The sequence below is a fragment of the Polyodon spathula genome, chromosome 13 (genome assembly GCF_017654505.1).
Source record: "Polyodon spathula isolate WHYD16114869_AA chromosome 13, ASM1765450v1, whole genome shotgun sequence".
Lineage (NCBI taxonomy): Eukaryota > Metazoa > Chordata > Actinopteri > Acipenseriformes > Polyodontidae > Polyodon > Polyodon spathula.
The window spans coordinates 33,504,974-33,530,563 of NC_054546.1; the positions used below are offsets into that span (position 1 = coordinate 33,504,974).

Consider the following 25,590-nt stretch of genomic DNA (forward strand, 5'->3'; position numbering starts at 1 on the left):
GCTATGGAAGATATTTTATGTCAACATTTTAAATAAACAAATGTCGAAATAAATAAATAAATAAATACATAAATAAACGTCTGTTATAAATACATACATAAATCAATAAATAAATACATATCGAAATAAATAAATATTTGTCTCTGTTTATTTCGACGTTTACTGTTTGTTTTGTTTTGTTTTGTTTTAAATTTTATCCTCTATAACGAGTAACACGTTTCAAGCAAGGAACTAGAAATACTGTATTTGCTTTGGAATGTTTGAAATCCTTTATTTTGTACTATATAATATATTTTATTGTTAAGTACGAACGCTCACAGTGGGATTTTAACTATGCTGGCATTTCTGTATATTTCTTGTAATGTTTTAAGATAACGTCCGTCAAGAAAATGTGAAGACGTTTTTAAAGTTAGTAGAAGCACTTATCGCGCAGTTTGCAGATATTTACATTGTATACAACCCCAAAACAATTTATTACACAAATATAACTGGTTTACATGATGAGTAGATTAGTTATAGTGGACTCCCATTTACATGGCAATAGGTTGATAAAAGAGCACATTTTTGGACAGTGGAATGCAGTATGTCTGCCACTATTGTGGAACACAACGCCCATGTCAGGTGACAGGGGAGAGTTATGTAACATGGCTGCCTCCATATCATAAAATGCTGCTGTAATTTATTTGCATCTGTCAGCCTTCTCGTAGCAGAAACGTGTTTTTACCGATCAGACCAAACAATGAAGACATTCTGTGGTCGAGCTAACCCAACCACGGGGGCCTTGGACTGGGTGGAAGAAAGCGAGGAATATGATTATCACCAGGAAATCGCACGGTAAGGTAGCTAAGTTCAATATTAAGTACAATTAAGTACAATTAGTGCAGCAGCAACAACAATGTGCAAAAGTGGTTTATTGCGCTGTGAAATGAAGGTTTTAGTAAACAGATACACGTGTAACGTATAATAATGTGTCGAGTCTTGATCAGTTGACAGTTAAGTTTCTTAAAATGTAATTATATGGCATACCAATCGGTTAGTAGTTGAAGATACTAAGAATCCATGACCTTTAGCTGGTAGAAGAGGTGTGTTGCAGTGCAATATTGTGATACTGGAACCACTGTGTTTGTTCAGTATGGTTTCTGACTGGAAAACTATACAGACTGGTATTGTTATGTTATTCTTATGAAAATTGTTTATAATTTCAAATGGAAATGAAGTAGCCTATATTCATTTATTTTCTTTTTTCTTTGGTTTTAGGTCGTCTTATGCAGATATGCTGCATGATAAGGACAGGGTGAGTTATGTAACAGGTTGAACAGGGTGGTTTACCACTATGGATGACCTGGACCTAAGTCTGAAATACATGGAGTGTTAGACATTATTTTTTTAACCTTAGATAGTGTCACTTGTGTATAAATGGGCAATACATTAATGACCGGGTTACATCCCATAGTTTCCCGCCTTACATGGTCTAGACTTTTTACCTGAAGGAACTTGTAAGCCCTTCACACCCATGCTTAGTCCCTGTGCTCTGGAGTCTATGACTAAAATTTACTGTGTTCAAGTGCTCCAAGTGTGGGATAAACCACTCCCAACATGCCATTTATCAATAACCTAAACACTTTCCAATGCCAGGCTTCCCTTGCCTCCTGACTCTCACCAGCCGTGTCCTTCCTCTCCCTCTGCTCAGAATGAGAAGTATTTCCTGGGTATTCGCGCTGCAGTGCGCAGGGTGAAGTCTCGCGGACAGCAGGCTGTGGTTCTGGATATCGGTACGGGGACAGGCCTGCTGTCAATGATGGCAGTCAGCGCTGGAGCAGATTACTGCTATGCAGTGGAGGTGAGGGGTGGGGAAAGAGATATATAAATGTACCAGTTGGGTCTTGGTGTCTTTCTGTACAAAACATCCACAGCAGAGGGGAAAAAAGATATTAAAATATAAGTTATTCTTGGACAATAGGGTGAAAGAATCAAAGCTGGATGTTCACTGTTTAAATACCATGCAAATAAAATTAAAGTTAAATTGTTTTAACCTCCCCTCAAAGTCTTCATATATTCATTAGAACCAACAGATCAGTTTTTGGACACTGTTTTATTAATTAATTAATTAAACGGCCCCCGCTCCTTCCCTCAGGTGTTCAAACCAATGGCCAATGTCGCCGTCAGAATAGTAGAGAAAAACGGCTTCAAGGACAAAATCAAAATCATCAACAAGCACTCCACAGAGGTGACTGTGGGGCCAGGTGAGCAGTGACTCCTATACAGTGATGCAGGAGAGGAATTATTACAGTTTCGTTCTGTACCGGGTTACACTGCACAAACAGGTCTGAACTGAATGATGTGACTTGAAACATATGCTGTCTCAGATGTAATGCCTAGATGGTGCAGTTATTTATTTGCTGGGTTAAACAGTAATGTGATGCCAAACATGTTCTTTTAAGCATTGCATACGGGTGTTGAAATAGTAAGGGTGACTTTTTTGAAGACAGAAACTCATAATTCTTTTTGGAAAGCATTAAACAAGAAGTACTAAACAGAGTACTATCTTGACTATCTGTCTTACTCTCTTACTGTCAATGACTTTGCTGAAATAACTGCAGTAAGTTTTCACAAAACAGCCTGAAATTTGGTAGAACACCTGTTTAACAGCAGTTATGCCCATCTGTCAGAGCCAGTTAAAGCTAGTTGTATTGATAATTAACTAAATATTTAAATGTGACATTCTTAGTAATTTAATGAGAGCTGTTTGTTTCCTGTGCTGAATCTCAGATGGTGACATGCAGAGCCGCGCTAACATCCTGGTCACAGAGCTGTTCGACACAGAGCTGATTGGAGAGGGGGCACTGCCCAGCTATGAGCATGCTCACAAGAATCTTGTTCAGGTGAGGCGAGACTGGGAAGCGGCGCGTTGTGAAGCTATTTAATATTTAAGAACACCGCTAGTTAAAGGAATGGCTGAATTTTAAAAATATGTACCTATGCACATGATGGCGTTTTTGCCTGTAAATGGAGGGAAGTGCTTTGAACTTTTCTGATAAGCCCTGCTTCCTATTAAAGTGGCCAGAGTTTTGAATTTTTTTAAGTAGCGCAGATGCTATCTCCATGGCTTCTCTTTAGTTTGACCCCTTACCGAATTTGCTTTTGTTTTTCGAAAGTGGAGCCTCTGCAGTTTCCACTGCAGGTTAATTCGAGAAATACCTAGACATGTCTGTTTAACTAGTGTTAATGTTTATAGAACCAAATTTTCTACCCAGTCTGCATAGTACTTGCTATCAGATTTGAAAATCAGATTGTTCTCTATTTTTCAGAACAACAACATTGAGGGGCCAGTGGACATACTCATCCAAAGTTAATTGGTCTTTAAAAGAGACCCCAGCATGCGTGACTGTCAATGTATGCGTGACTGTGTTAGTGTATGCATCAGTTTGTGACTCACTAGTCTTCTCTCTGCCTCTCTCTAGACGGGCTGCGAGGCAGTGCCCCACAGAGCCACAGTGTACGCCCAGCTGGTGGAGTCGGAGCGGCTGTGGAGCTGGGCCAGGCTGCTCCCGCTGCGGGTCGGGGGGAGAGAGGTCGTGCCGAACCCAGAGGAGACGAGCTGTGCAGGGGCTCCCACCGTCTGTGACATCCAGCTGAGCCAGGTCCCTCCCACACACTTTCACCCGCTCAGCCAGGTTCTCCCCATGTACAGGTAGAGGGCTGTTAGCTGGGTGATCTGAGCACTGTAAACACTCTGTGGTAAATTCAAACTAAGATTCAAAATGATTCAGTGACTCTGTATGAATTGGTGTGGCCTGTAGTTTATATTGTACCGCCTTGAGACTGAACTGATAATGTGAGTGATAAACACCACTCAGTAAGGAACTTGCACAGTTAGAAAGATCTGCCAGATGAATTGTGTTTATTTCTGCTTCAACAAGATCTTTCTTTCCAGTTCCTGCCATTTCACTTTGCTTCTAGTAAAGCAGTCTAATACATGTTTAGAAAAAATGCATTTCAATGAAAATCAGTGCAGTGATTTTCCTGGTACAAGGTCACTGTAGTGGCAGTTTCTTTCTTTCTTTCTTTCTTTCTTTCTATCTAATTGTGCTCTCCTCTCCACCAGGGTGGATTTCAGCCGACCCGTTAGCAGCTCCCCAGAACGCCTCACTGCCAGCTTTCCTGCTCTCGGCTCAGGGTCTGCTCAGGTGGTCCTGTCCTGGTGGGACATGGACATGGACCCTGAGGGAACCATCAACTGCTCCATGGCACCAAGCTGGACTCTCCCTGACCCAGAGAACTTTCCGGTGAGTAGCTGGGAGGTCTGGTGGCTATAGCTGATGGACTGGGAAGGTGGCAGTATTTGACTTCATTTGATCAGATTTATGTATTCAGAGATAAATACATTGCTATTTCTCAGCCAGTTCCTGTGGCTCACAATTTACACATCCAATCTTACTAAAATACAGTATACAATACAGTATACAATAATTTGGTGGCAATATTAAAAGTGATATAAATGCATACATGTAATAATACACACATATAAATATAATTATTTCAAGATTTTACACACTTTACAAAAAAATAAAGGCTTATGTGCCTATTTTATGAATATTATTCACACCAAACATTAAGAAAGCTAGATATGAGGTTCTAGGGACATACTGAATGCAAGTTTTATAAAATCCCAGTGACTTCTGTGGAGGGGTGATGCTGGATTACAGGGTGTCTTGTTTGCTGGTTCGTCCTTGCACCAGTGGGGTTGAGGGCTCTGTCTCTGTGTTGCAGTGGCGTGATCACTGGATGCAGTGTGTGTATTTTCTCCCTGTGGAAATGCCCGTGACTGAGGGAGAGATGGTGCGTTTGACTCTGTGCCACGATGACTACAGCCTCTGGTACAACTTCCAGTCAGACAAGTAACCAGGGTTTAATTTTCTAATATTTTTTGGCATATTGGTCTTTTACCTAAACCAACGTCTTTCCTGCTGGAATCTGACCTGCGCCAATACCTTTCAGCCAGGAGGGCAGCGACAGTGAGCCCCCGATATCCCGCCCCCTCTGCACCTGCCAGGCTCACATGGTGTGGACCCGCCCGCGATTCGGAGAGCTCAACGACCCCAAGAGGACGGACCGATACGTTGAAGCACTGAAGTCCGTGAGTACATGGAGACAGAGGGGAGTGGGGAGAGCTCCTGCCTGTTGCTTGGGGTGTATTGCTGCCTTATTTACTGGCCTGTCGTGTCTTTCACTTCTTTGAATTGGAGTTTGTTGATTTTAACCCTGCCCCTTGTGGACGTTAGCCCATACCACAAAACCCCAACAAATTCAGGCACAAGTCTAAATATAGGGGTAGTGCTTTTGAACTTCCATTAACACAAATTTCACCAGCAAATAATGTAAATAAAGTAAAAGAATGTTTTCATATTCTTCCGTTCTGAGAGACCTGATTGTTCCTGCAACACATCTGGTGAGGCTATGTCCTCCTTGGCCGTGGCTAGTGTTTTATTTTAATGGGATTGGAAATACAGTCTGGCATGTTCTTTTTCTTTGTTTGCCCTCCCAATTTTGCATGGGCTTTAGAGTGATATACCTTCAAGGTATACCTACTAAGTTGTGTTTCTTGATATTACTTTCTTGATATAATGGGCTTTGGCAGAACCGAAGTCTGTAAAGCAATTGGTCATTGAAGGAAACTATCTAGCTTCATTGCCCCCTTCACTGCTAGTCACCAAGTATCAGAGCAGTGATGTCATGTACTGATCTAGAGCACTGACTCACTGGTGCTGGCAGTGGGATTGCTCCTTTGACTGCTTTACTCTTTCAGATTGTGCGGCCGGACAGTGTGTGTCTGAATGTCAGTGACGGGAGCCTGCTGCCTATCTTCGCACACATCCTTGGAGCTCACAAGGTTGTGTTTATTTATTATTCAAATATAACCCCATGAAAGGCCATTAACCACTTCTTCCCCAGCCAGCTTAGATATTGTTGTCTGCCCAAAATAAGCTAAAATAAAAAGCAACATTACAAATAAAGAGATCATTGAAAATGTACACCGTCGTGCAGTGCGATGGTTCCATCTCTACACAGCCATCTTTTTGTCTGTCTGTCAACCCCATATCTGTCACTATGCATGGCTTCCTTCCCCTAATGTTCCCATAAAGCTCTCCAGTAAATGGGTTTGTCAAACTCTATCTCTGAATCTGTCCCATTGTGCAGGTTTACACACTGGAAAACTCAAGAATGTCAAAGAAAGTGATGGAGCGGGTGAGTTCACTTTGGAAATGACCATAAAGGCTTGTGGAACAGTGTAGGAGACTCTATAAAATACTTTATGCGCTAACCTTGGAGATGTGGGATTTAGAGAAAGTGTGTGTAAGTGTGTTGGTGTCAACCTTGTACAGCTATATATTTATTTTGTGTATACACCACCATCACATAAGAGTTTGCTCTTACCTAAAAGAAAAAAAGAATAAAGTGCAAAATTATAATTTTACTCCTTTTATTTTCGCCATCTGGAGTGAAATTTTGTGGGCCTGAGGAAAGTTATAATATAATTAAAGTCAATGCATTATTCTCACTAAACAGAGGTGTGTATGTGTAAGAATGGAGAAGATTTTAACACATTCAGCCAAAGCTACGAATTATGTATCGTTAAGTGCCATGCATATATAATGAAAAATGTTTTATTGTCAGTTGTTTTTAGATTGCACATCATAAGGTCTACATAAATTCAACATTTTAAAAATATAATTTTTTAGTGACTGCTGTTGAAGTTTTGTGGTGCTTCCAATTGGGAACATACTGCATGCTGCACACTGGGTGACTCGTGTAACACCTTGAATAGACCGTATTTAATTTATTTGCATCAAGACAAACTTTTGAGAAAAAAACAAAACATAAAAAATCTATTTATATTTCTCTTTGTATTACAGATTTTGTTGTTTATTCCAACAATCAGGGTAATTAACAGTTTTTAGTTTGGGCTTGGTGCCAACTTCTGATGTTTTTGTGTTGTCCAAACTGTTGGTCCTAGATTGCTTTGGCTGGACTTGATTGCAACACAAAACACAGTAGTAGGATTTGACTGGAACGATTTCCAACGCACATAACAATGCATATCATTTGCGGGAACACCTGTGACTACAGGGGAAGTGCTTCCGGAGAACAAGGGCATGACCTGAGCTGAAACATACTCACGCTATGTAGAGTCACTAAACAAACATTTTTTTGTTCAAAACTAAAGGTCTGGGTAGGGTGTTTTGCACCCCCCCACTTTTTTGCCTGTGACTGGTAGTATTTGAGGTTTGTTGCTGTAGTCTTACATTCCTGTGTCTTGTATTCTCTCAGGTTCTTGCTGCCAATGACCTGACTGGTACAATTCAGGTTCTGGAGAGCCATCCCCAACAGCTGACCTCAAGCAGCCTCGGGGACGAGCAAGTATGGAATTCTAGTGACCTTGTCCAGGCTAACCTTTTCTTGCCTAACACACCGCTTCAATGCAGGCTTACGAAGTAACTGTGTGTGTGTGTGCCCGCAGGTATCAGTGCTGATTGGAGAGCCCTACTTCACCACCAGCCTCTTGCCCTGGCACAGCCTGTACTTCTGGTATTCTCGCACTGCGCTGGCTGGGCAACTCCGCGATGACGTCACCATCCTGCCACAATCTGCGTCACTCTGCATGGCACTCATGGAGTTTAAGGTACATGAAATGTTTTTTTAAGAAATGATACGAGTGGACAAAATATAGGGGAGGTGGTTGCTTAACCTGTTTCTCCATGTATATGGGAAAACTGGGGTGGATGGGGAAATTTTTTTTTTTTTTTTTTTTTTTTTTAATTTTGAATTCATATATTTTTAAATATCAAACAAACTAATCCTGGTTCTTCAAGCTTTAATCTGAACCTCTCTGTCAGGATCTGTGGCGGATTAGGGCTCCCTGCGGTTCCTGTGAAGGGTTTGACGTCAGTGTCATGGATGAGATGATCCAGGTGGGTGCCTTTCCTTTCTACAGTCCCTGGATATTGAAACTTTATTGCAGTAGTTTCTTTGTTTTTGGTACCCTTTTAAAAGCTAAAAGGATTGTGACCATAATCTAATTTTATTCTGGGGCTTGTATATCCTGCCATTTTGTAGTCAGGTCATTTATGTTTTCCATATGGTAAACCCCAAGTTGAATAGTGGGTGTTGTAAAATTAGGATGAAACCATTTGTGGTGTTAGTTTAAAGCTGCTTCAGCTGCACTGTATACATCTATATATCCAAGATACTATTTGAGATGCAAACTTCATTGTTACAGGGTTATATGAAAGCTTCAGTATAAATGTACTGGTGACCTTCAAATTCATCAATTATGTGATGAATTTTCTGCTGTTTCTTCTCTGCCCAGAGCTCGCTAGATTTCAGTGAGTCCCGTGAGGCCGAGCCCCACCCCCTCTGGGAGTACCCCTGTCGGGCGCTCTCCGAACCACGAGAGGTCATGACTTTTGATTTCCGCCAGAGAGTCCCAGAGGAGGCACTGAAGAGTGAGGGATCTGTGACATTGTCCCGGTACAAAAAGGGGAAACAAATATATGGGGTGGAGGGAGGGAATTCAGTTGGTCAGCCAACATCTTTTAAAAAAAAAAAAAAAAGTCAAACACTCAAGAGAAGTGTTTTGAATGTGGCTTGTGGATATAATGGGTAGGTAGGGAATATACCTCCTGGCGGAAGCCACATGTCGGTAGAACTGTTCTTCTCCTGGAATGTGATAGATAATGCAATTTAGTTTTAAGAACAAAATTAATTTAATAAATGAAGGTGGTTTGTTAGATGGTATCCTTTTCATTACTGTTACCACCAGTCTTTTTGTAAACTTATAAATTCATTTTAATCCGATATCCTGTACATGGAGCATTGCACTAGGCTGGATAGTTTAATCATCACCAGTGCCTCTCTGAACAGTCTTAACATTGGTGGCTTTAAATACTGTTATAGTTTAAACAAACAAGAAAGGACCTTTCCTGGTGTTTTTACAAAAAAGAGAATATATTTTTTAATACATTGGTATTCTAAGTGCCACATTTTAATGATCACCACTCATGCAATTGTAACTCTGCTGTGTGTTCAAGGAAGGGGTGGTGTCATGGGGTAGCGCTTTGGATGGATTATCACCTGACTGATGATATCTCAGTGAGCACAGGACTGACACAGCCACCCAGCCAACAGGTGCGTATTCAGAGCTTCTCACAATAAAGCAGAATACAGGTAGAGTTTTGTGTTGAATGTGGTTCAGCACTGTGGGTGTGGCCAATTTCAGGACATTGGGTCAATGTGGCAAACAGAGAATTAAGGCCACATTCAAGATCATCCCACAGCTGCTTGAGATCCAGTGATTGTGCTAGCTAAATTAACAGAATTCTGTCTCGTGCTTAGAACTAGCATGGTGGTTAATCTTCAAAGGTGCCCTGTCTGTCAATGTAGACAGCTTGCATCGTTGGGTACTTGATCAGTTTTCAGGCACGCGTGCCTGTAATATTTAAGGATAAGCAAAAACAGCCAAAACAATTGTGGAACGTAAAATATAAACTTTGTGGATTTGAAGCAACTTCATTTTTTACAATTTTCTTTCACTCCCATACAGGGTGACTGTGAATGGAGTCCCCATCGCAAGCAGGCAGTATATTTCTTTAGTTCCCCCTGGGAGAGTGCAGGAGACAGTGCTTCATCTGTCACATACTCGCTCACCTTTCAGCCAGCAACTGGCGACATCGTTATGGAGTTTATACCTGGACCGAGCAGGCATGCAACATCAGCCTAATATTTTAAGAAAGACATTTTAGCAGTTGTGTATTTAATAAATAAAATTAACTGTCCTGAATTTTGTAATTATTCACTTTTCATCATTATTAATTATATACAAACTGATACCACATACATATAGATTGATTTGGGTTTTTTATCTGCAATTCTACATAAAACCAGGGAAGTATTTTGGTTAAAGTAAACTCTCAGATCATTATTACTAGTTGCTTAACTCGTGTTAAGCGTTATCAGTTCCAATGTATTCATTTTATTCCCCCTTTCCCTGTGTAATTTTCTTTAAAATGGTCTGATACCAAGTAACTTCAATATTTTTAATTTTGACTCCTATCCAAACTTTAATAGCAGTTTCCAAGTTGAAGACACGTTTGCCTATGAATGACTTGTGGTACATACCAGCAAAACCTAAGAGAATACAGTCAGATCCACTCAATGAAGGATAGTTTTGGGAAGATCCCCCAATGAAGAGCTAATGAAACCCAGGGTCAGTGGTTTTGTGTTGACTGCAAGGCTGTGTCCTCTGTTACAGTTGGGATGAAAGCTCCTTGTATTCTTGGGGCTAGATTGACTGCTTGGAGAGTGGGCTGGTGCACAGAATGGAGGAGCATTCTTGAGGGGTTCTGAGTATTTTCATATGGAATCATATGTAATTCTATGCATCGTTGAGCTGGTTCTCCTGCAGCAGGATCTTCTCCTGGTTTGAAGGCAGGCATTCCCATGTAGGGACAGCTGGCACAGCGGAACGCATCCCCGAGGTAGCACTGCCAGCAAAAGAGAGAGAGAGATGCAGAGAGGGGGTAAGGTATAGTCTTGATAGCCACACCTTAAAACAACTTATATTTACTATTAGCGGAAATTAGGATAATCATTTTCATCCTAGCTGGTCCTGGATCTCTCCTAATTGTGCTCTAAGCTTTCTCTTCTTTAGTTCTTTTTTTTTTTTTTTTTTTTTTTTTTTTTTTATAATACTAGAACAAACTGGATTCAGACCAGTCGCAACAACCCAGTAAATTTTAGTTAGGATGTTAGTGTAAATATTTCAATATGTAGCTAAAGCTGTATATTCATCAACGGTGAATTTAGAATGAATAGGGGAGTTTGTTACATTACAGTAACAGGTAAAATAAACCTTTCTTGCAATTTATCACTAGAAACTGGTTATAATGCAAAAACTATTCTCTTTCCAGTTCTGTAATGACACACTGGTGAAAGAAAAATGCTTGACAGGTTTTAAAAAAAGAGTTTAACCCACAAATAATTTACAGTCCTTTGTGTATTATATTTATTGTTCCTGTGTTTGTATTAAACTTTTTTTTTTTTTTTTTTTTTTAACATTAAATCTGGGCATGCAAACATTTAAAATTAAAAGCTAAAAAGCTACAGCATCCTGGTGCCTCTGTTGTAGGTCATGTGGTTTGACTGCTGCTAAAACACTGTGGAGTGTTACGTTTTAGTCTTCAATCTGCATGTTCAAAAGGAGCAGGAAAGCTGCAGAAGTTGTGGAGACACTTACACTCCCACAGGCTGACTTGGGCTGAGTGTCCTTCTTGATGTCCTTCTTGATGTCCTTGGAGCTCTTGCTCTCCTGCTCTAGTTCTTCAGCCAGACCACACGAGCTGGAAAAGAGAGAGAAAGAAAGTATAACTGTTAGGTCAACACAGGTTAAACATATTTTGGGCACACTGTCGCTCAGCACAGCTGTAAAGTAAGCAGTTGTGGGAGTATTTTTTTTTTTTCAACTCTGGTTACAAAGGGCGGGTGTTGGGGGGGTAAAATTAAACTATAGTAAAGGGTACAACCAGTAAGGTTTCAGGAAAGTACACAGCTCCAAATAATTAGGGGTGATTTATAGCTGTCTATATTAGGCTTTATGTATTGAAAGAATGTCCAATGCACCCTCGTAGTGAATTTAATGCAAAAAGAGGTCCACGTTGTCCATCATGAATTCATCAACATCGTACGTGAACACCAGACACTATTTAAAACCTGCACATATTGCACCCCCTTTTTTATTCTCTACATTTTCATGTAATCAATTCAGCACTATTGGGTGGGATGTAATCTAACCACACACAGTAGGAGCAGAGCACTAGAATGGAGTAGCTCACTACTACTTGACAAAAAGTAATAAATAATTGTTACAGGGATAGTCATTCTTCTATGTGCTTCCAGCTAAAGAAATTATAGTAGCGATATAGATTCACTGTGACGATGATGGTATAAAATGTATCCCGAGACACTCACCAGTTCTTGCAGGCTTTTTTCTTCTGGCCGGCCCCATCCCCACAGCTGGTAGCTTTGAGCGAAGCCGGGTCTGGCCTCCTCAGGTCCTATGCATCCAGGAGGGCATCAGAGTCCAAGAGGTCCTATTGGAGGAAGGAAGAGAAAGTACACATTTTTAAACCATAGCAACAACATGAATTTATTATGATTTATTTAGGAATTTTTTACAGCGCCGCCAGGCATCGGAGCGCTGTACAAAACATTAAGACTTTAAAAACTCTAGACCAGTAATACAATTAAAAAGAAAACATCATAATAGAAATAAAACATATAAATAAAATACATATCATTGTTACACTCTAGTCATAAGTCAGCTATAGTTCTCTTAGCTTATTCAAAGGCTCTTTTAAATAGCCAGGTTTTGAGTTGCTTCCTAAATTTCAAGAGGGTAGAGGCCAGACTAATTTCTACAGGCAACACATTCCATAAAACTGCTGCTCTAGCCTCAAAGGTACGGCCTCCAAAATGAACTCTAGGAGGTGAAATACTGAAAGAACCGGTTGAGCGCATCACCCTTGTAGTGTTTCTAACATTAAGAACTGCTTTAAGATAGTCAGGAGCTATTCAATTCAGGGCTTTATATACCATACAAAAGATTTTGTAATCTATTCTCTCTCAGACAGGGAGCCAATGCAGTTCTCTCAAAACTAGAGTAATATGGGAAACAACGTAGTCCCAGTTACAAGCCAAGCTGCCATATTTTGTATTCTCTGAAGTCTATTCAGCTGACAAGCTGGAAGGCTCGAATAAAGAGTTACAATAATCCAGTTTGGGGTTCATAAGAGTTTGCACCACTGTCTGAAAGAGACTTTCTGGCAAAAACGGTTTAATAACTTTAGATTGCGTAAAAGAAAAAAGTGTCTGGACTCATCACCATATTAATTTAGGCAATATAAGAAAGATTATTATCTATAATAAAACCCACATTTCTAGCTTTATTTACTACAATTGGTATGGTTCCATTTATGTATGGAGGGATAAAACTGTTACCCAGCTTCTTGAGAGTAGTAGAACCCACTACCAAAACCTCAGTCTTTGAAGGATTTGATTTCAGCCAGTTCCTATTAAGCCAAGTGTCCACCTCTTTCAGGCAGAACATCTGACCTTCATCTCCTAAGACATGCACATAAAGCTGCGTGTCATTAGCACACTGGTGGTACTGCAGTCCACATGCCTCAGTGATCTCTCCTAGGGGTTCTATATATAGATTCACTAAAACGGGGTAGAGTAGACCCCTGAGGCAATGCATACTTCACCAACGACACTGATGATAAATCAGAACCCACTGACAATCTACTGGTACGGTTAGTAAGAAAAGAGTTAAGTAATGATAACGCAGGACCAGAGATACCAAAGAGGTTTTCTAGGCGATCAAGTAGGATGCCATGATGAACAGTATTGAAAGCTGTTGATTGACCAAGCATGAGAACAGCAGCCCCACCACCATCCATGATCTTCAGGAGGTCACCAACAACACACAGCAAGGTTGTCTCAGTCCCATGAAAGGGACGGAACCTGGACTGAAAGTGACGTAACTAGAGGAGGACAGATAGTCTTGAAACTGGGACCCTATCACATACTCAAGGACTGTAGCAATAAAAGGTAGATGTTAGATGGGGCGAAGGTTAGAGAATTCCAATTTATTAAGTCCTGGCTGTTTTACAGCAGAGAATATCAATGCATTCTTGAATGGAGGGAAATAATCCTTCCACAATGGACCTAAATTTTTTCAGTTAATTAAATCTGTTAAAACTGGGAGCAACACAGATTTAGCACCTTTTATTAAGGTAGCGGGACAAGGATCGAGATCACAGTGTGAAGGGCTGGTGGCAGCTAAAAAAAAGCTCCAACGAAGCAGTTGTTAACAAATGTTGCATACTACCACAGTCCACTCCATTGACAGAATACCGGGTGCATCAAAAACAATAACAATATATAAAATTAGGATATCCGTATCATACAGGAAATCAAAAAGTCTAGTGTTTATGTGTCTCACTACCTCAGAGAGTCTCTGTTAAATGGCTTTGACAGTGCACTGCCACACAAGGTTACATTTGTATGGTATAATACCTGTTTTGGAAATTGACCTTAAGAATCAGAATACAATTACGTAAAAAATAGAAAGCCAGTATTTCACAGCAGTTGGTCTTCATGATACAGAAAACAACAACATGGCAGCCTTATTAGATCCAGGTTCCGTAACACTGGAAAGCCGTTATCAAGCTGTTGAAAAAGCAGCAGGTTTACAAAATTATGCAAGAACAGATGTCAATTACTGTATATCCTAGCAATGTGATCTAAACTGGTCCCGGGCTGTGACTTTGTGATGGAAACTCACCACATCATCGTCGTCGATGTCGTTTGCTGATAGCGTCCACATCTTTGCAGCATTGGGGTCCAGGGCAGGCTTCTCTGTGGGAGGCAGTGAGAGGATGTTACAGAGAGAATCACTAGGTGGATTGTGTCAGACACACAGGAGCAGACCTGGTCCATACCTGACTTTGCAGATTTCATGCCAAAGGACAGTTTTAACTGTGTTGGTGACCCCAATTCGAAGTTCGGTTTGCTTGCTGATATTTGAAGTCTTAACAGGCTGTTGCCCTGGTATCCAGTCACAGACGCAATCTCTTCTGCGTACAGTGGATCATTTTTGACCTTCGAAACAAACAAAAAAATGATAAAAGCTATACACACACAAGCCTTCTGTTGGTACACCCACTCCTATTTAACCAATTGTCTCAGTGCTGCGTTATACAGTTCCACTTGGCTTAGGCCATACTTGTAAAAGCAAACATATTTTGGTGATAAACAGTGTGTTATTACTGTGCTGCATGAAGTTTTTACTCACATGGTTTGAGATACGAAGTGGTGAACCTTTTTTATCGAGGCAGTAAATATACACTATTCTCCCTGGTGCGCCACAGTACAAATTAAGTATCAAAGGATATGAATATTTTTGAATTAACATCTTTTTTTAGTTTTGCCAAAAAATAACTCAAATAAATAATTGTAGACTATTTCTTGTTAATTTTTTTCTTCATCGATGAAAGCAGCTCTAACCATTAGACTATACCACACCGCCTCCCAGTCCCTCAGCTCTAACCACTACCACCCTGCCTTGAATTCCAGTCACTATGCTTCCCACTACTTCTTAGGCTGTTGGTTCTAATAAATAGCTGACACTACCTCAGTCCTTTAATCAATAGCCCATGTTACTAGACTATTCACTGATTGCAAATGAAAATCCCATCTCAACTGTGGTAGTAACAGGCTCTGCCAGGATGAGGCTGCCCCCAGGTTTCATGATGCGAGCGATCTCATCCAATATCTCAGAGCTGTGAATGAGTGCACTGCCCGGCACCAGTCCTGATAAGACCAGGTCACAGCTGGATGGGGCATGGGAGGCTGCGGAGAACAGGGGCGGGGGGCGGGGTTCAGGACCACAAGTGTTCCAACACATACTCATTTAGTTAGGTGAGTAGTTGGTTTGAGGGATGGTAAACAAACAACTGACACCAAAAGAGTTGCACGGTATCAAAACAAATGATTGTCCAAACAGTAACAATACAGTAATTGGAAATCAATGTCATAATAAAGCTGGTGTGTGTGCCACATAAACACAGTGTTGATAATGAAAGAGTTGTAGTCGTGTTTTATATATATATAAAATCTCAAACCTCTTTAAAACCTGCTGGCAACAATGCTATTCTGTGATTCAAATAGGCATGCTCCAGCTAACACTTACAGATAGGTGTCACTTATATATAGTAACAATATTGAAAATGAGTTATTTTTTATAGTATCTAAACAATGCTTTTTAAATGTGTGAAAAACATTGTGGTTTACTTTTTTTTTTTTTTTTTTTTTTTTTTTACAGTAAATTATATTTTATAGGGAAGCATTTCAGAGCTCATATTTAACAGCGGCTAAAAAGAATATATTTTATAAAAATAAATAACAATAATAATTCAACACATATTGGATACAACCTGTATAAACTTGAATACTGTAAAGTATATACTGTATTAAAGTAAATTACCCTTTTAAAAGGCTTTAATTAGAGGTTTTGTAAGTTGAAGTGCCAGATCACTGTTGAAAACCATGCTAGGAATGGCAAAATGTCTGAGAGAAGTGGAGAGCATTGACATATATAGAAAAGATTTAAATATATATTTAAATAAAACAAAAAAAAATTAAAAAAATGAAGAGACACGGAACTGCTAAAATTCCTAATCAGTTCATTGTCTGTGTTAGGCCTCAAACAAAGAAAAGCAGAAAAAAGCAATAATGACAGGTTTGTGTGGATCTCCATCTTCTTAACAAAAGAGGCTATGTGGGAAAAGTGTGAGCTTGTATCATTCATTTGACTTGACTTAAAAAACAACTGCAAAGCCAAGTGTTTCCTCCTGGTTAAATTACTTAGTTTGAGTCCTTCTCTCAAAACGTTAACTCTTTCAGTGGACTACAATGGCTATTTTAGACAACGGTAAAATCAACAAAAAAACAAAGTGACAGTATACTTGTGATAATGCCATTTATGTGACATGTCCCTCGATAATAATAGAACTCCATCCTTCAAATAACAACCTCAACATCCAGCCTCTGGGTTTATTGAGTCAGATGCTCCATTATTGCCTTGCAACAAACCACAGCAATGCCATTACTCCTCAAACATCCTCCGGACTAAGCAGAGGAAGTCAAAGAAGGCATACTCACACAGCAGCAGCCTGTCGACATTTTCAAGAGACACACGCACCCCTGAACCCGCAGCCTCCACACTCTGCGCCAGCTCCTTCAGGGCCTCATGAGAGGAGGGGAGACCCCACACCAGCACCACGCGCTCACCCGCACGCATTCCCAACCCCGACATCCTGAGAGACAGGCAGAGGAGAGCAGAACCAACACATATTGTGGATGTCACTGTTTACAGGTGGCTATTTCTTTAATTCCTGCATGACCTCTCAGTGTTTCTGTTTCTACTACAGGTGCCTTCCTAAATACTTCCTCCTGGAGTTCTTTGCATTTGATTTGTTCCATATTACTGCTGGTCTTTCACAGTTTCGGCACTGTATTCCACCAGCTAGGTCTGTCTGCACACACCGTGGACAGTTAAACAGCAGTGCACCATGCCACACTTGCCTACGGGTACTATAGTATATTAAGGCTGTCTGTGGCACCGATGCTGTTAAAGATAAAATGAACACAGGGTGAATATACTTGTAAACTGGGAGTAACATACCGCAGACGGTTTAAGCTATGCGGTTACAATTAAAATGAAAAACATATTTTTAACACTGTACTATATAATGGCAGTAAAACACACAATCAAAACACTTTCAAACGTTATACTGTGCAACACAAACAGCACATTATGCAGCTATATCAATGCACTTTCGTAAACGATTAAAACAGAGAATGCACATCTTTGTTGTAGATTTTGATATATTTGACTGTGGCTTGTTCAGTGTATTCCATTACCTGGAAAAATGAGTCGTAACTATATCAAGAAATGTGGACCTTAAAACTGAAAGTACGAGTCCAGAACCGGATGGGCTTGATGATGAAACCTGAATTCAGGCTTCCATTTACAACTTCAGAGTAATATTTATCAACATTAATAACGTGCTTACTTCGTGTATAACTTAATCCTGCAATTGAAGTGTTCACGGACACTGCGGGTGTTAGTCAATGACGTCTCTAGCATTGCCGGAGTGAGTCGCTGTGTATTGACGAGCAGCGGTAGGCGGTGCAGTGGCTGTTGGATATGGCGGCGCTGCTGAGGGCATTGAGAATTGGGCAAGCCCTGCGGGGCTTGAGAGCTGGTAAGCGGGGTGAAATGGCCTGGGACAGAAGCCAGTAAGATCGCGTAGCTCAGGCACTGTTGAACTGTAGTTTTGTGCTTGCATGAATACAGGGGAGAAGGGCAAGGCCGAGGAAGGTGAGCTGAAGGGCAGCCGGTACAGTAGTTTCAAACACTGGTTGCGTGATTAGGTTAGTGCTGCACAGTGTAGGTGGGATTTATTATTTTGAGACCCGGAAGTTGACCTCGTCGTCTGTTCTTTAACAAGTCTCACAAATGTGTATTTCTAATTGTTAACGAATTGTATTTACCTACACAAGATCAAAAACAGTGTTTCTTAACTTTTATGAAGATACAACACTAAGACAGCTGTGTAGCCATGTCTTTGTTCCGCACGTATCACTCCCCGCTATATTATTACTGCAGGTCAGTTTTAAATGAAATATTCACACTTGTGACATTCAAGATTCATTTCAAGGGGCCTAACCACTTGACCCCCCCCCCCCCCCCCCCCCCCCCCCTCATATTTTAACTCCTATAATTAATGCCCTTTTTGGAGAATGTTTTTATGAGCCCAATACTGTATCTCTTGAAATATTTAAGCTCAAGGATTTGTGGCAGTGTGACTGAGTAAGGTGTCTTTTGGGTTTAGTATTTATTTGTAATTGGCATGACATTCCTGTATTCACGGAGAGAATCGCCTGAGTGTTTCAGTACGCATCTTCAACCAGAAACATGAAGACACAAAAATGTAAACGGTTTGCACAGGGAGGTAGTCCTTAACACAAGTTAAACCGTACAGTATTGTATTTACTAGGTGGTTTACTGTCTATTTCCCAGCACAAAGAAGTCAGTGTGATGAAGTGAAGCGAACCTTTCAGACAGCTGCTGTGTTGAGGAGAGTCGCAGACGATCCAAAACAGGAACAAGTCCCACCTTATTCTTCTTCTTTTCATCAGAATTACCAGTCCATGCATCCTGAATCAGAGTCTTCACGCCCCAACACCAGGTCTGTCACCACTCCCCCTTCCCTTATATATATAAAACATACTAAAGTGAAAAGGCTGGAAATGAGTTCTAAATCTGTATTGCGCCTGACACTGCTGTTTGCTTCCAGCTATGCAGACCAACATGGGGAACAGGCAGAGGACTATGAGACAGAGGAGCAGCTGCAGATCAGAATGCTCACTGCTGCTTTAGAGTTTGTGCCAAAACATGGCTGGTCAGTGGAGGCCATTGCAGAAGGTGCACAGGTATGTGAGAGTGAGTCCTGGTAGAAATGTTCGTGTTTGGTTTTACCAAACAAGCTAGTTCATTTTCAGAATGTGTTTACTTGAAATGGTTTTTAAGACTGTAAAATTGAATCTTTGTCTTATTGTATTCTTCTTGGGAGCGTTTAGCTGAGGCTTTTGAGTCCTCTTGCCCACCCAAATTACCCACAAAACCTTATTATAACATATATTTGTAGTACTATCAAAATTTTTTACCTAAATACAGGTTTTAGTTCAATTAAAAACAGCTGTGAGACTAAGACCTCTCATCAGTTAATGAATGCTTTTTCAAAGAGAGTTCTTGTATTAAAATGCACTTGGATATCAAGTGTATAAAATTATGCATAAATAAAAGAACAGTACATGTATTGTTTAATTCCTTTATTTTACAATCTGTTCTGTTAACTAGACACCTTGTCTTAGTAGCTGTACTAACTGTGTATACAAATATTGCTACAGTTTACCCCAGCCTTTGCCCAGTATGATTCAGATGTCTCCACCTTGTTCAGACACAAGGTCATGTTTTACAGCCACACTTGTAGCGGCTCCTCTCCTTATTCCCTCCCAGATGCTGGGTCTCTCTCCAGCCGCAGCAGGGATGTTCAGTAATGGTGCCGGTGACCTGATTCAGCACTTCGTAGCGCAGTGTAACAGCAACCTGTCCGAGAATCTCGCCGAGCAGCACAAGCTAGTCCAACTCGGGCAGACAGAGTGAGTCCCATTCATGAAGAAAACATTCATGTTGTTATTATTTCTAATGTGGGACAAATTTAATCAAATCCTAAATTGATCAGGTAAAGTGGACTAGAACCAGAAGACCCAGACTTTTCTTTTACAGTACGTTGTGAAAGGAGCTACTGATAAAATAGTTATGGGGAGTGTGTTTTTTTTCTCAAGCTTTTCTTAACCCTAAAGGAAAATATTGACTCTACTGTAAGCAAGTAACCAGGCAACAGGCACAATGCCACAATGAAACTATAAACTAGGGCCATAGATCAAGATATTTGGTTAGATTTGACAAAGAAAAAAAATATTGCATACAAAATAATTATGTAAATATTGTCATGCAATGGATTGTATGGATTAAAAAATAAATAAAATAAAATAAAATAATATTCAAAGATACTCTTTATGAACAGCAGATGATATTGTGTGTTAATCCCAGTCACTAAGTTGCTCCTGATGGTAATTTTCATTAAAAATGGTGTCTGTGGCAGGCCCAAGAAGACAGATGAGTTTCTGAGAGATGCGGTGGAGGCCAGGCTCAGAATGCTGATCCCCTACATAGAGATCTGGCCACAGGTACACCAGTACTGTAGCTTCAAAACACTCACAGATCCTAATAAAGCATGCGCGTTTTAATGGTAATGCTAAAAATAATTTTAAAAATATCCTCTGGCACGCTGCTAAACACAATTAAGACTGAATTCCAAAAAAGCAAAGTGTAAAAAAAATTATTACAGAAAAAAAAAAACACAAAACCCTAACCCTAACCCTAACTACCACAAATTTCAACAGACTGTAATGTTTCCCACCATTTTGTTTTTAATATATATATATATATATATATATATATATATATATATGTATGTATGTATGTGTGTGTGTATATATAAACGTAAGGAAAAATGTACATAAATTAACAATCATTAACATTTTCGCTGAACACTATGTAATACTATTAAAAAAACAAAAACAACTAGGCTCCAATATTTTATTTGTCCAGTCCCAAGAACAGGGTATAACTAAGGTAGAAAAAATGTATGTACAATGAATCTTACAGTTAACAGAAGTTGACCTGGCCTTTACATGGTACAAAGTTAAACATGACACCTTTCTGCAAATTTTGATACAGGATTGCTATTTATTTGCATTTATTACAGATTCAAAATAATAAACAAAAGTGAACATGGAGCATGCAAAAGTTTGGGCACCCTTTTGGACCGTTCTTAATTACTTTCTTAAAAAGATGATTACTAAGGCCCGGCCCAGAAAGGTTGATTCACTCGTTAGGGCTTCAGTTAGTCAGGTGAAGTCAATTCCAGTGTTGAACTATTACTCTGAAGTAACTTCATACCTTCTAATCTGTCAGACTGTGATGGTTGTTCAGCCTGGTTTCAACAGCCATGGGCTCCTCTAAGCAGATGTCTGAGGACTTGAAAATTAAGATAATTGACTTTCACAAAACAGAATAAGGCTATAAAAAAACTCTCTCAACGTTTCCAGCTAGCAATTTCAACTGTCAGAAACATTGCCAAGAAATGGAAGTTAAATGGAATGGTTAAAGTCAAGGCAAGATTTGGAAGACCAAGAAAAATATCACCTAGACTTGCCTGAAAACTGGTCAGATCTGCACGACAGAACCCACAGGTCACTGCAAAGGACCCTCAGAACAGTTTAGCTGACACTGGAGTAGTTGTTCACAGGTCCACAGTACAGGGTACCTTACACAACAAGGATCTGCATGGGAGAGTTGTCAGAAGTTGTCACAAAAGTCAGCGTCTAAAGTATGCAAAAGAAAACCTTGACAAGCCTGAAGCTTTTTGGAACAATGTGCTTTGGACTGATGAAACGAAGATTTAACTGTTTGGCCACAACCAAAGAAGGTACGTTTGGAGAAAAAATGCTGAAGCATTTCAAGAAAAGAACACCTTGCCATCTGTTAAGCACGGGGGTGGCTCTATTATGCTTTGGGTTTGTGTGGCAGCCAGTGGAACAGGAAATGTTGTGCGAGGAAGGAAGAATGGATTAAACTAAATATCAACAAATCCTAGAAGCTAATGTCTTAGTCAGTCAGGACACTGAAGCTGAAAAGAGGTTGGATATTTCAGCAAGACAATGATCCAAAACATACCTCAAAATCAACCATGAAATATTTACAAGAAAGAAAGAGAAAAGTTTTGGAATGGCCATCACAGTCCCCAGACTTGAATGTTATTGAAAATCTGTGGGGAGATCTCAAACATGCAGTGTGTGCAAGAAGACCTATGAATCTTTCTGAGCTGGAAGTGTTCTGCAAGGAAGAGTGGGAAAAAATTCCAAAGGCAAGAATAGAAAGAATTTTAGCTGGCTACAGAAACTTTTGGAAGCAGTTATATCTGCCAAAGGAGGTGTTACCAAGTACTAAGTGACAGGGTGCACAAACTTTTGCATGCGCCATGTTCACTTTTGTTTTATTATTTTGAATCTGTAATAAATGCAAATAAATAGTAATCCTGTATTAAAATTTGCAGAAAGGTGTCGTGTTTAACTTTGTACCATGTGAAGGCCAGGTCAACTTCTGTTCACTGAAAGATTCATTGTAACATACATTTTTTCCAGGGGTGCCCAAACTTTTGCATACAACTGTGTGTGTGTGTGTGTGTGTGTGTGTATATATATATATATTGCCAGTTTGCATCATATAATAAAATCATGGTATGGATCCAAAGTTACGTTAGTGCCCCTTTTTATGTTTGTGTCCCTCTGTCCCAGGCTATGAGCATCCTGTTGCTGCCACATAACATCCCTGAGAGCCTCAAACACCTCTCCACCCTAGTGGACGACATCTGGTATTACGCAGGCGACAGATCTACTGATGTAAGCAGCAAAGCCAGAGTCTTTGATCCTAAACATTACTTTATATTCTTCAAGTATCCTGTTAGTTTCTATCAGCCTTCATGAATATAGGAACTGAAGGTTTACTGAAATCTTTCTCTTTAAAAATGTAACTAAAGTGAGCTCCCGAGTGACACATGCAGTAAAAGCGTTCCATGTGGAGTGCAGGATATGCCCCATAGTCTGGGGGTCGCAGGTTCGAGTCCGGCTATGTCACAGCCAACAGTGACCGGGAGGTCCCAGGGGATGGCGCACAATTGGCTGAGCGCCACCCGGGTAGGGAGGGCTTAGGTTGGCAGGAGAATCCATGGCTCACCGCGCATCAGCAACCCCTGTGGCCGATAGGGCGCCTGTGGTTCTGCAGTGGAGCCTCCAGATCTGTGTTGTCCTCTGGCACTATAGGTCTGGTTCCTCGCTGTGGATCCGCAGTGCAAAAAATGATGGATTGGTAGGAGCACGTTTCGGAGGATGTGTGCTCCAGCCGCCGTTCCCGAGTCGGCAGGGGGGTTGTGAGAGGTGAGTCGAGGATACACATAATAATTGAGCACACTAAATTGGGGAGAAAACTGTGGTAAAGAATTGGGGACGACTAAATTTAAAAAATAAAAAAATAAAATATGAAACTAAAAAAGGTCTTGTATGTTCTAGCCCATAATAAAAGATAAACTTAAAGGAAATCCAGAATACCCAGGAACTTTTGTAATATCTTCACTAGGTGCTGTTGCTGCCATGCAAAATGGATCATGTGATTTTGACGGAACACACAATTGAAATAATATCTAATATCAGCTATGCTTTTTAAGTATTGTAACAATGTCACGTATAATTTTACCTCTTACATTACAAAATTAAATAAATTCAAAGGTGTTTGATGGTTACAACTGTTAAACTTTGTAGTAACTACAGTCATGTATTTACATAGACAGATCCAAATATGTGGTTAGCCTATTCTCATTCTCTCATTCTCAGGAGACAAACAGTAGTAGTTTTGTAACAGTTCACAGGTGACAATGACAGTATGTTATGAAAAGTACCATAAAATTTTTTTAAATAAAATGTTTAATGCTGTAACCAGAACAGCTCTTTCCTGCAACCAGCTATGTGCATTTTAATTGTAAAAAAAAAAACAGTAGGTCCTCTTTTTAGTTTCTCACATACCACTAGAGAATATTCTATAAATATGAACAGTGCTTTTCTTCGTTCATCAAAAAAGAGGTTGTTTAAATGCCCCCAACAAGTTAACAGCTCTGCTGCTGTTGTGTCTCTGCAGTTAAACTGGTACACGCGGAGAGCTGCCCTGACTGGGATCTATAACACTACAGAGCTGGTGATGGTGCAGGATTCATCTCCAGACTTTGAAGAGACTTGGAAGTTCCTAGAGAACAGAGTCAGTGATGTCATGAACATGGCGAACACTGCCAAACAGGTATGAAGAAAATGTCCCGTTGCATCTAGATTTACACAGGCATATTACTATTTTCATAAGTGCATAAAAACAATAATTCTCAGTATAGAATTCTTCAACTGTCTCTCTTTATTTCCAGGTTCAGTCAACAGGAGAGGCAGTAGTGCAAGGAATCATTGGGGCTGCCATCACTGTAAGTTACTGTACTTGTTGCTTGGAAAGTAACTTTACTTTCAGTAGGCACATGCTGATTATTTTAGGCTCTGCTTTGTCAATACTTCGGGAAGTTTACACTAAAATAGAAGTTAATCTCTTGACTGATTTTAAAATTCAAGAAGTAAACATTTTGTTTCTGTTCTCATTTCAGTTGAAGAACCTTACTGGCATAAACCAACGGCGATGAAATGGATCTCCTGCTATATTCTGTATAGCAGGCTTCTCCCCTTCTAAAAAACATACACTGTCTATGTCAGTGACTTCTCACATTGTCCGTGAGGATAGGTAAGGCTTAATCGGAAGACATCTACCATTATTGGTGATTTAGTTGCGTTAAAATAAAGTGTGTTATGAAATAGTCCTGTGTGGGAAAGGGCAGATTACAATTAAAAGAAGCTAGACTTCACAGGCAACTATATCAGCTGTTTGCATTGGTGATTCCTCGGTGCATCGCATCAGTATGGCAGGATATCCCACTGATATAATTCTAATCCAATGGCAGGTGTACTTGTCAGTTTCCTGTGTAATTAAAAGCTTGCCACATTCTGGCTGAACATCATACTTCCTTGTACTGTAAGCTTCCTCTGTGTTAATGAGAACTGCATGTGAAACTGCTGTACGGATCTGTGATGCCCCTCCTTTTGCAAAATATAGACTGATTTATGCCCTGTGGAATACTGTCACAGGGTGAATGTGTTTACAAATATATATATACACATATATATATATATATATATATATTATATATATAATATATATATTATTGAGTATATATATAATCTGTGTATAATATATATATATAATATAATATATATATATATATATATTATATATATATATATATTATATATATCTATTATTTTAGATCATTTAGTTTGTTTTTTTAAACATTAAAAGAGCCGGCTTCTGCTGGAAATGACCCTTGTATTATGTAAAATGAATAAATATATCTTTACCTAAGTCTCATGGTTTGTTTTATTTTCTTTAAAATTGTCAGATACTAGATTTCAATAAATGTGTTTTGCAAACTGTAACTCACTAAATTAATTCTGTTAGGTAACCAAATTTGCTTTAGCGCCCCAGTGTACACGATTGCAAATGCAGCTACTAGCTACTCCTTATCATTTAGTGATGCCATCCTAAACAAAGGACACCATTCAAAGGAAACAAACAAAACAAAAAAAACACAGCAGGCTTGTGGTTGCTGGAAATGTTTTGCACAACGAAGATCACTAAGT

At 39.8% G+C, this 25,590-nt stretch overlaps 2 protein-coding genes and 1 pseudogene across 3 annotated transcripts; 2 read left to right on the forward strand and 1 right to left on the reverse strand.

The window, feature by feature from the left end:
* Window positions 1-635: 635 nt before the first annotated feature.
* prmt7 (protein arginine methyltransferase 7) lies at window positions 636-9,833 on the forward strand. Its single transcript, XM_041268477.1, has 17 exons — window positions 636-834; window positions 1,258-1,294; window positions 1,691-1,840; window positions 2,135-2,243; window positions 2,770-2,882; window positions 3,462-3,691; window positions 4,106-4,286; window positions 4,771-4,898; window positions 4,999-5,137; window positions 5,807-5,890; window positions 6,199-6,246; window positions 7,330-7,419; window positions 7,520-7,681; window positions 7,896-7,970; window positions 8,369-8,529; window positions 9,090-9,186; window positions 9,602-9,833. Exons 1-17 carry the CDS (start codon window positions 740-742, stop codon window positions 9,776-9,778), a joined length of 2,076 nt encoding a protein of 691 aa, XP_041124411.1. The 5' UTR covers window positions 636-739; the 3' UTR covers window positions 9,779-9,833.
* Window positions 9,834-9,930: 97 nt separating this feature from the next.
* Window positions 9,931-17,767, reverse strand: LOC121325311 (annotated as a pseudogene).
* Window positions 17,768-17,778: 11 nt separating this feature from the next.
* Window positions 17,779-25,040, forward strand: LOC121325644 (ubiquinone biosynthesis protein COQ9, mitochondrial-like). Of its 2 annotated transcripts, none has more exons than XM_041268478.1 (9): window positions 17,779-17,885; window positions 18,704-18,872; window positions 18,981-19,116; window positions 19,703-19,845; window positions 20,352-20,436; window positions 22,609-22,713; window positions 24,002-24,157; window positions 24,276-24,329; window positions 24,504-25,040. In XM_041268478.1, the coding sequence occupies exons 1-9, from the start codon at window positions 17,828-17,830 to the stop codon at window positions 24,537-24,539; spliced, it is 942 nt and encodes a 313-aa protein (XP_041124412.1). In that variant the 5' UTR covers window positions 17,779-17,827; the 3' UTR covers window positions 24,540-25,040. The 2 variants fall into 2 exon arrangements, with proteins under 2 accessions (XP_041124412.1, XP_041124413.1); XM_041268479.1 differs by lacking the exon at window positions 17,779-17,885 and adding an exon at window positions 17,911-18,001.
* Window positions 25,041-25,590: the final 550 nt, after the last annotated feature.

Excerpts from the sequence above, each read along its gene's own strand:
- prmt7 (XM_041268477.1), top strand. The coding sequence starts at position 740 with ATGAAGACATTCTGTGGTCGAGCTAACCCAACCACGGGGGCCTTGGAC. Across the intron at positions 2,244-2,769 it reads AGAGGTGACTGTGGGGCCAG|ATGGTGACATGCAGAGCCGC; the intron begins GTGAGCAGTGAC and ends GCTGAATCTCAG. Across the intron at positions 5,138-5,806 it reads ACGTTGAAGCACTGAAGTCC|ATTGTGCGGCCGGACAGTGT; the intron begins GTGAGTACATGG and ends TTACTCTTTCAG.
- LOC121325644 (XM_041268478.1), top strand. The coding sequence starts at position 17,828 with ATGGCGGCGCTGCTGAGGGCATTGAGAATTGGGCAAGCCCTGCGGGGC. Across the intron at positions 19,846-20,351 it reads GTCCAACTCGGGCAGACAGA|GCCCAAGAAGACAGATGAGT; the intron begins GTGAGTCCCATT and ends TGTCTGTGGCAG. Across the intron at positions 24,158-24,275 it reads TGGCGAACACTGCCAAACAG|GTTCAGTCAACAGGAGAGGC; the intron begins GTATGAAGAAAA and ends CTTTATTTCCAG.